This window comes from Staurois parvus, unplaced genomic scaffold (assembly GCF_062004578.1).
Source record: "Staurois parvus isolate SC_StPar_1 unplaced genomic scaffold, SC_StPar_1.0 ptg000196l, whole genome shotgun sequence".
In the NCBI taxonomy this organism is placed as follows: domain Eukaryota; kingdom Metazoa; phylum Chordata; class Amphibia; order Anura; family Ranidae; genus Staurois; species Staurois parvus.
This window is the reverse complement of record NW_028317992.1, coordinates 2,395,371-2,406,243: the sequence shown is the minus strand read 5'-3', so window position 1 is coordinate 2,406,243 and position 10,873 is coordinate 2,395,371. Positions and strand designations below refer to the sequence as shown.

General features: G+C 38.9%; 1 protein-coding gene across 1 annotated transcript in view; it reads left to right on the top strand.

The window, feature by feature from the left end:
• The first annotated feature begins 1,229 nt into the window (after nucleotides 1-1,229).
• Nucleotides 1,230-10,873, top strand: part of LOC149461619 (kelch-like protein 35) — a 63,293-nt gene continuing 53,649 nt past the window's right edge. The window contains exon 1 of the mRNA XM_089677996.1: nucleotides 1,230-1,436. Coding sequence (XP_089534122.1) covers nucleotides 1,255-1,436 — 182 coding nt within the window. The 5' untranslated portion in view covers nucleotides 1,230-1,254. The remainder of the gene's footprint in view (nucleotides 1,437-10,873) is intronic.

Here is a 10,873-nt window from a genome sequence, read left to right as displayed (position 1 = left end):
TCACTGTATTAGTGTCATTGGGATGTCAGTGGCAGTTAGTCAGTCACCCCCCAGTGTCAATGCCAGCCGCAGTCCCACTATAAGTTGTTGATCGCCGCCATTAGTAGTATAAAAAAAAAATTCCGGTATATATACCGCCATTTGTAGACGTCATAATTTTCACGTAAACCAATTAATTTACACGTATTGTTTTTAGCAAAGACATGTAGCAGAATACATTTTGGTGGAAATTTATGAAGAAATTTGTTTTTTAAAATTTTTTTACTGGACATGTTTTATAGCAAAAAGTCAAAAATATTGTTTTTTCAAAATTGTCAGTCTATTTTTATTTATAGCGCAAAAAATAAAAACGCAGCGGTGCTCAAATACCACCAAAAGAAAGCTCTATTTGTGGGAAAAAAGGACATACATTTCATTAATGTACAGCAATGCATGACCGCGCAATTGTCAGTTAAAGTAACGCAGTGCCGTATTGCAAAAATGGCCTGGTCAGGAAGGGGTGGGCGGGGTAAATCCTCTGGAGGGCTAGTGGTTAAAGTGAATAGGCCTCTCAACACATGAAAATGTAGTGTTTTGTATGTTACTTGTATGTAAATGATTGTGTGGCACATATTGGGCACTGCGGCACATGCCAGAGTGAGAGCAATAATCCCAGGTCCAAACTGATGAGCTGTAAAGGCAATTAAAGCGTCACCTATTGATAATTTTGGGTAACATCATTTCTGGCCATTTTGTGGGCATGGACAGTTGTAAGGCCTGGCACAAATCTCTTCACTCCACACAAACTCATCTTTTATTTTGTCCAAAAAAAAGAAAATAATGGTTATTAAATTATGTTTTTTGTAAAAATTCATTTTAGTGTACTCTGTCCTGAAATTTTGGATTTGATAAACAGTTGCACAAATATCATGCAACATACAAAAATTGCAACTGCTATCCATTTATTGTACGTGACCTTTGTGTTCAGAAAATATATCATGACCCGGGGGGTTAAAGACATTTTCTAGGCAAAAATCCAGATTTTAACATGTGTGTGAAAAAAAAACAACAACAACACTCCTTTCATAGATGGACTTCATTTAATACATACATGTACTCTGAGCTGGATTTATCTGTGCAGGGACAGAGTTAGGGGAGTTAGGGCTCCCCCACAATCACATGTATGTAAAGCAGCCTGAGCCCCAGGGAGGGGAACCCCCCCTGTCCTTTGTGTGGGACTGAGCGAACTCCTCCTCCCACCCCCGCACACATTACATGCACTGTACACAGCTGAGACACAACACATTATTCTCAGCAGGAAGAACAGACAATCGTTTTCTCTGGAAGTGTCAGTGTCACCTCCTGCACAGCCACTACAAATACAGGTGCAGGGTATTCACCCGACTACACCGCCACAGCATGAGAGACGCCGAACCAGCCCGACCCCCCCAACCCAGGTAGTGGGACATGTCACCGACTCTTTGTGTCTGTCTTTGTGCACCACATCGGGGGCATCCAGCCTATTCCGGGGCTTTGTGTCAGGATTGGGGCTATCTATCTATCATCTATCTATCTATCATCTATCTATCTATCTATCTATCTATCTATCATCTATCTATCTATAATCTATCTATCTATCTATCTATCTATCTATCTATCTATCTATCATCTATCTATCTATCTATCTATCATCTATCTATCTATAATCTATCTATCTATCTATCTATCTATCTATCTATCTATCTATGTACCATCTATCTATCTATCTATTGTATTATTATTTGTTCACTTATATTTTTATGTCTTATATTATTACATATTTATATTATGTTGTTATTTATTTTTATATTGATATTATGTGACCTATTCTCCATTTTTTGTTGTTTCTTGTTTTTTCTATCTGTATTTTTTAACCTACTTCTTTTTTCTATATATTTAGATTGCGTCTATCATCTATCTATCTATCTATCTATCTATCTATCTATCTATCTATATCGACTTATATTAGTTAGTTATGTATATTAGTTCAAATATATTTTATATCTTGTAATATTGCAATTACAATATTATTTATATATTGACATTTTACAGTATATTTTTCCATCCTTCTTTCCCCTTTTTTTCTTGTTTCCTTCTAATTTTATTTTATATCTTATGATTTTACATTAAAAATATTATTTACATTCAAAATGATAATTTTTTGAGACTTTCTTTCTTTCTTTCTTTCTTTCTCTCTTTTGCTCCCTTTTCTTCTTTCTTTCTTTTTCGCTTTCTTTCTCTTTCTCTTTCTTTATTTTTTTCGCTCTCTCTTTCCTTCTTTCTTTCTTTCTTTCTTTCTTTCTTTCTCTCTTTCTTTCTCTCGCTTTCTTTCTTTCTTTCTCTCTTTTGCTCTCTTTCCTTCTTTCTTTCTTTTTCTCTTTTTTTCTTTCTTTCTTTCTTTCTTTCTTTCTTTCTTTCTTTCTTTCTTTCTTTCTTTCTTTCTCTCTCTCTTTTTCTCTTTCTTTCATTCTTTCTTTCTTTCTTTCTTTCTTTCTTTCTCTTTCTCTCTTTCTCTCTTTCTCTCTTTCTCTCTCTCTCTCTCTCTCTCTCTCTCTCTCTCTCTCTCTCTCTCTCGCTTTCTTTCTTTCTTTCTCTCTTTTGCTCTCTTTCCTTCTTTCTTTCTTTTTCTCTTTTTTTTCTTTCATTCTCTCTCTCGCTTGCTTTCTTTCTTTCTTTTTACCCATCATCTATCTATCTATCTATCTATCTATCTATCTATCTATCTATCTATTTTATTAGTATATATATATATATTAGTTCAGATATATTTTATGTCTTGTAATATTAGAATACCAATATTATTTACTTATATATTGACATTCTACAGTATACTCTTCTTTTCTTCTTCTTTCATTCTTTCTTTTCATATTCTAAAGTACACTCTTTCTTTCTTTTTCTTCCTTTCTTTCTTTCTTTCTTTCTTTCTTTCTTTCTTTCTTTCTTTCTTTCTTTCTTTCTTTCTTTCTTTCTTTCTTTCTTTCTTTCTTTCTTTCTTTCTCCCGTGTCCATCCAGATGCTGTCAGCATCATACGCACTATAACAATAATGGCTGGTGCAGGTCTTGTTACCAGTCCCATCAGTTTTTCTTCCCTTTGTTAGCCAGTTGGCAGAATCTGGGAGACTCTATACTCACTTGCCACTCAGATTGCCTGGCAGGTTTCAGATTGTCATTTCATGTCTGAGTAGATAAGAAACCAGTTGCACTTTCAAACACAGATACAATCTTCCTTCAGCATCTGTCTGGACAGCACTTCTATAAACACGAGCGCTTGGTTTAGTTGGATTAGGGTATGCTCATTCATGTTTGTGGGTATGCTTGTCATAGAACATGGTGGTCATGTTTGGATGAACATTACAGTGTTTCAAAACACATGAAAAAAGTGATATATTGCATATTACTATTCCTTATCCCTGGGTTCACATCTAAGCGTTTTCTGCAGCGTTTTGCAATTTGCAGAAACGCAGTACAGTCCATTTAACATGATTTCCTATGGGACAGGTTCTGATCTCCGCATTTTCACCCAGTGCATTTTTTGGAAAGGGTCGGGGAAAGTTGCATTTTTGGTTCTGTAGACTTCAATGGAAACGCTGCGGAAAAGCATGTGTTTAAATCTGCCTAGCAACAAGAAGAAAAAAAAAACACAAAACGTGGCAAAAACGCAGGTGCAAAAACGCAAAACGCAATGCAGAAATGGCTCAAATGCAAACTGCATACGTGTAAAACTAGCCTTAGACATGGTGGCTGCACTAGGTTTTTTTGGGAGCTTTCTTCCTTTATTTTCATCTGGATCCTGCCAGTAACACACTTCCTGTCCTATGGTGACACTATACTGAATAGAGGAGAAGTGTTGTCTCCCTAGGACAGGACTAAATATCACCCCCCTTCTCCTCTCCTTAACATCAGGCAGAGGTGTTTTGTAGTTCACTGGGATAGCCGGAAATAATGCTAACTAACCTTCTCCTCTCCTTAACATCAGGTAGAGGTGTTTTGTAGTTCACAGGAATAGCCGGGAACAATGCTAACTAGTCTTCTCCTCTCCTTAATATCATGTAGAGGTGTTTTTTATTTAACAGGGATAGCCCGGAACAATGCTAACTAACCTTCTCCTCTCATTAGCATCAGGTAGAGGTGTTTTGTAGTTCACAGGGATAGCCGGGAACAATGCTAACTAGCCTTCTCCTCTCCTTAATATCAGGTAGAGGTGCTTTGTAGTTCACAGGGATAGCCGGGAACAATGCTAACTAACCTTCTCCTCTCCTTAACATCAGGTAGAGGTGTTTTGTAGTTCACAAGGATAGCCGGGAACAATGCTGGCTAATCTTCTCCTCTCCTTAACATCAGGTAGAGGTGTTTTGTAGTTCACAGGAATAGCCGGGAACAATGCTAACTAACCTTATCCTCTCCTTAACATCAGGTAGAGGCGTTTTGTAGTCCACAAGGATAGCCAGGAACAATGCTGGCTTAATCTTCTCCTCTCCTTAACATCGGGTAGAGGTGTTTTGTAGTTCACAGGAATAGCCGGGAACAATGCTAACTAACCTTATCGTCTCCTTAACATCAGGTAGAGGTGTTTTGTAGTTCACAAGGATAGCCGGGAACAATGCTAGCTAATCTTCTCCTCTCCTTTACTTCAGGTAGAGGTGTTTTGTAGTTCACAGGGATAGCTGGGAACAATGCTAACTAACAGTCAGCAGAGGCAGACAGCACAGGATCAACAGGTATTTGTTTGCACTTATTGAACAGATATAAGAAATAATATATTTAATAGACCGAAAGGGAGGTTTATTGTTGGGGTGTATGTTATTGTTTTTTTTTTATTATTCAGGTACTTCTATAGCGCCATCAATTTATGCCACGCTTTACATATATATTGTACATTCACATCAGTCCCTAACCCTCAAGGGGCGTACAATCTAAGGTCCCTAACATACATTCATACAAGGGCATCCCTAGGGTTGGTGTCACCCGGTGCAGTAACACTTGGTGACACCCCCTCCGACGATCCCCACAGAATGGATTGGATCTGTGGATTGAGCACAATGGATAGGACTCTGATCCCTTATGCTCAATCCGCAGATCTGATCCATGCTGTGGGGATCGTCGGCTTGCTTTACAACTTACCTTTTCATGGAGCGGGTCCGGTGTCACCCCGTATAGGTTGCATGCTGACGACACCCGCAGGATGGATCTGATCTGTGGATTGAGCATAATGGATAAGAATCCAATCCATTATGCTCCCCAATCCGCAGATCCAATCCATCCTGCGGGTGTCGTCGGCATGCAACCTATACGGGGTGACACCGGACCCTCTCCATGAAAAGGTAAGTTGTAAAGCAAGCCGACGATCCCCACAGCATGGATCGGATCTGCAGATTGGACTCTGATCCATTACGCTCAATCCGCAGATCTGATCCATCCTGCAGGGATTGTCGGCTTGCTTTACAACTTACCTTTTTATGGAACGGGTCCAGTGTCACCCAGTGTGGCGTACACCCCCCACACCTAGGGACACCCCTGCTTTCATACATATAGTAGGGCCAATTTAGACAGGATCCAACTGACCTACCAGCATATCTTTGGAGTGTTGGAGGAAACCCACGAAGGCACAGGGAGAACATGCAAACTCCAGGCAGGTGGTGTCGTGGTTGAGGTTTGAACCAACAACCCTAGTGCTGCCAGGCAGATGGGCTAACCATTTAGCCACTGTGCATACACTTCAACACTTATGCACTGAGCAACCCCCCCCCCCCAGAATTCTGTTGGCTCAGGGGGCATCAACACAATTCCCAGTATTCTCATTTATTTGGCCAGACTAGAACAAATTTACCCTTCTCTGTGGGTAAATATATATAGGAATATATAAGGAATATATTTCAAATCAATTTATATATTTGGGCAGCACAGTGGCTAAATGGTTAGCACTTCCGCCTGGCAGTACTAGGGTCATTGGTTCAAACCCCAGCCACAGCACCACCTGCCTGGAGTTTGCATGTTCTCCCTGTGCCTGTGTGGATTTCCTCCCACACTCCAAAGACATGCTGGTAGGTGAATTGGCTCCTGTCTAAATTGTCCCTAGTATGTGTATGTATGAATGTGAGTTAGGGACCTTAGATTGTACACCCCTTGAGGGTTAGGGACTGATGTGAATGTACAATATATATGTAAAGTGCTGAGTAAATTGATGGCTCTATATAAAAACCTGAAATAAATAAAATATTTACGCTGTAACAAGCAGGGCCCTCTGATCCCTCCTGTATTAAATTCTATTGTAATTGTACTGTCTGCCCTTCTGTTGTAAAACTGTTGGCTGCCATATAAATTCTGAATAATAATAATATTTACCAGTTTTACCTAATGTTTGTCCTTTTTCCTCTTTTGTCTTTGAGTTTTGATCTTGTGCTATCTTGCATTAAGTAATGATGGCTGACTGGGCCAATGTAGACTTTTCTCCCTCAGTGAAGTGCCCATTACTATAGAACAGCTGGAGCGGACAGTATAGGAGAACGGCGGACTGCGCCATTTTGAGATGGCAATGTTGTTTTATGTTGTGGCGAAGGTCAGAACAAGGTCTATGAGTCCCTGGTGTCACTGCAGTCGTAGATCACACTCCTGGATCAATATTGGCCAGCTGTATGCCCTTAGAGAATTTGGAGCAGTGATTGTCAACGTATGAGCTAAAGGGGGCCCCAGTGCGGATCCTGACATCACCAAAGGGCCACACATAATGTTCAATATATGTAATGCTTGAGAGGACTGTCAGAGACTGCAGAGCTAATAGAGGCAATGAGGGTCAGAGAGTGAGGACAGGATTTATTGTTGGCTGCGAATATGCTGCAGAAGACAATCCAAAACTGGGACCATGTTACCTGAGGCTGGTAGAGATCAATGCATTCACCCTAATCAGGCTCCATGCACACTAGCAGGTTTTTTTTTTAGGTTCAAAATGCTGGAGAAAACGCTGAAAAATAAATCTGCTGGTAATTATTATTATTATTATTATACATTATTTATAAAGCGCCAATAGTTCGCTCAGCGCTGTACATTACAAAGGGGGACAGAACATGTGACAGAACAATACCAATACAATGCAAAACATGAGGGGATCGAGGGCCCTGCTCTTTCGAGCTTACAATCTAGGAGGGAGGGGATGGTGGCACAGGAGGAGATAGCTGTGGGGGATGGAGTGGTAGGAAGAGTGGAGGAGGTCAGCAAGTTAGCAGGGGGTGGGGTATGCTTCCCTGAAGAGATGGGTTTTCAGGGTGCGCCTAAAGGAGAGGAGAGTAGGTGATAATCTGATGGGTTGGGGCAGGGAGTTCCAGAGGATGGGTGACACCCTGGAGAAGTCCTGGAGGCGGGCATGGGAGGAGGAGACCAGGGAACTAGAGAGAAGGAGGTCTTGTGAGGGTAGCATTTTAGTAGCATTCAGAAGTGTTTAGGAGCATTTAGGAGTGTTAGCATTTTATTAGTGTTTTTACAGTACATGTAGAGGAAGAAAAAAAAAAGCTAAAAAAAGCAACATTCTTGTAGCATTTAGAAGCATTTTTAGGAGTGTTTATGAGCATTTAGAATAATTTTTTTTTCTGCTCAAAAATGCTTAAAAAAACGCTGTATAATAAACACTGGTAATAGCGGTTTTTAATAGCATTTTAGTAGCTTCTTAGTAGCGTCTAGGAGCGTTTTAAAGTAGCATTTTTACAGTACATGTTTTATTTTCTGCTGGAAAAACTCTCCAAAAAACTCGACAGCTCCATACACCCTAGTGTTTTTATAAGTGCAAAATATACTTTAAAAAGCGCTGGATAAAAAACAGTGGTAATAACGTTTTTTATTAGGATTTTAGTAGCTTCTTAATAGCATTTAGTAGCGTTTTAAATTAGCATTTTTACAGTACATATGTTTTTTTTCCGCTGGAAAAACTCTCCAAAAAACTCGACAGCTCCATGTACCCTAGTGTTTTTATAAGTGCAAAAAATGCTTAAAAAATCACTGGATAAAAAACACTGGTAATAACGTTTTTTAATAGCTTTTTAGTAGCGTTCAGAAGCATTTAGTGTTTTTTTTTCTGCTGGAAAATTGCTCCAAAAAACGCTTTGGCTCCATACACCCTAGTGTTCTTAAAAGTGCAAAATATGCTTTAAAAAACACTGGTAATAATGTTTTTATTAGCATTTTAGTAGCTTCTTAGTAGCGTTTAGGAGCGTTTTAAATTAGCATTTTTACAGTACATGTGTTTTTTTTCTGCTGGAAAAACTCTCCAAAAAACTCGACAGCTCCATGTACCCTAGTGTTCTTATAAGTGCAAAAAATGCTTAAAAAAATCGCTGGATAAAAAACACTGGTAATAAAATTTTTTAATAGCATTTTAGTAGCGTGCAGAAGCATTTAGTGTTTTTTTCTGCTGGAAAACTGCTCCAAAAAACACTTTGGCTCCATACACCCTAGTGTTCTTACAAGTACAAAATATGCTTTAAAAAACGCTGGATAAAAAACACTGGTAATAGCGTTTTTTATTAGCATTTTAGTAGCTTCTTAGTAGCGTTTAGGAGCGTTTAAAATGAGCATTTTTACAGTACATGTGTTTTTTTCTGCTGGAAAAACTCTCCAAAAAACTCGACAGCTCCATATACCCTAGTGTTCTTACAAGTGCAAAAAATGCTTTAAAAAAATCACTGGATAAAAAACACTGGTAATAACGTTTTTTAATAGCATTTTAGTAGCTTTTTAGTAGCGTTCAGAAGCATTTATTGTTTTTTTCTGCTGTAAAATTGCTCCAAAAAACACTTTGGCTCCATACACCCTAGTGTTCTTACAAGTACAAAATATGCTTTAAAAAACGCTGGATAAAAAACACTGGTAATAGCGTTTTTTTATTAGCATTTTAGTACCTTCTTAGTACCGTTTAGGAGCGTTTTAAATTAGCATTTGTACAGTACATGTGTTTTTTTTCTGCTGGAAAAACTCTCCAAAAACCTCAACAGCTCCATATACCCTAGTGTTTTTATAAGTGCAAAAAATGCTTAATAAAAAATCACTGGATAAAAAACACTGGTAATAGCATTTTTTATTAGCATTTTAGTAGCTTCTTAGCAGTGTTTAGGAGTGTTTTAAATTAGCATTTTTACAGTACATGTGTTTTTTTCTGCTGGGAAAACTCTCCAAAAAACTCAACAGCTCCATACACCCTAATGTCTTTATAAGTGCAAAAAATGCTTTAAAAAACGCTGGATAAAAAACACTGGTAATAGCGTTTTTTATTAGCATTTTAGTAGCTTCTTAGTAGCGTTTAGGAGCGTTTTAAATTAGCATTTTTACAGTACATGTGTTTTTTTTCTGCTGGAAAAACTCTCCAAAAAACTCGACAGCTCCATATACCCTAGTGTTCTTACAAGTGCAAAAAAGGCTAAAAAAAAATCACTGGATAAAAAACACTGGTAATAACGTTTTTTAATAGCATTTTAGTAGCTTTTTAGTAGTGTTCAGAAGCATTTAGGTGTCCTTTTATGACACAGAGAATAGCTGCGATCCAACGGATCTCAGCTATTCTCTGGCCATTCACAGTTTATGACACTCAGGAGATCAGCGGAGATCATGTCAGCCCTTCTCTGGAGATCTGTGTTCTCCCTCCAGATTCTCCAGCCCAGAGCTGGAGAATCGGAGGGACCGCAAACTAAGCAGAGATAATTTACCTCTGTTTAGTAAACTGATCTTTTACTGTAATCTCACAAGATTATAGTAAAATCAGCCATTTTTCAGAGTTTGTAGACCGTTCTCCAGCGTTTGGAGACCGTTCTCCCTTCGTTCGGAGAACTGCTTCATAAACTGCATTCACAGGAGAACTGTGTTCTCCGAGAATGCCGGAGAACTGAGCAGCGATCTATTACCGCTGGTTCATACACGGACACCTTAGTGTTTTTTTTTCTGCTGGAAAATTGCTCCAAAAAACGCTTTGGCTCCATACAGCCTAGTGTTCTTACAAGTGCAAACAATGCTTAAAAAAATCTCTGGATAAAAACACTGGTAATAGTGTTTTTTAATAGCATTTTAGTAGCTTCTTAGTAGCATTTAGGAGCGTTTTAACTTAGCATTTTTACAGTACATGTGTTTTTTTTCTGCTGGAAAAACTCTCCAAAAAACTCTACAGCTCCATACACCCTAGTGTTCTTACAAGTGCAAAAAATGCTTAAAAAAACAGTGCTGTGTAAATTAAGGGCGCTATATAAGTACCTGAAATAAATAAAATAAATAAATAAAAAACACTGGTAATAGTGTTTTTTAGTAGCATTATAGTGAATTTTTAGTAGCGTTCAGAAGCGTTTTAAATTTGCATTTTTACAGTACATGTAGAAGGAAAAAACTAGAAAAAAGCTGTTGGGAACATTTTAGTAGCGTTTAGGAGCATTTAGTGGTTTTTTTTTTCTGCTGGAGAAACGCTCCAAAAAAACTTTACAAAAACATTTTTTTTTCTGCTCCTAGACGCTGACACTCAAAAAATCCAATCCGATCCTGAACGCTAAAAACAGATGGATGGGGATCTGTTCCTCATCTGTCTGTTGGATCGGATCGGATGACAGGCAGGTGGAAATAGACAGGCAGGGTCCAGGGAGACCAGATATAGTGAATGCAGGGTCCTGGGAGACCAGATATAGTGAATGCAGGGTCCAGGGAGACCAGATATAGTGAATGCAGGGTCCGGGGAGACCAGATATAGTGAATGCGGGGTCCGGGGAGACCAGATCTAGTGAATGCGGGGTCCAGAAAGACCAGATATAGTGAATGCGGGGTCCTGGGAGACCAGATATAGTGAATGCAGGGTCCTGGGAGACCAGATATAGTGAATGCAGGGTCCTGGGAGAG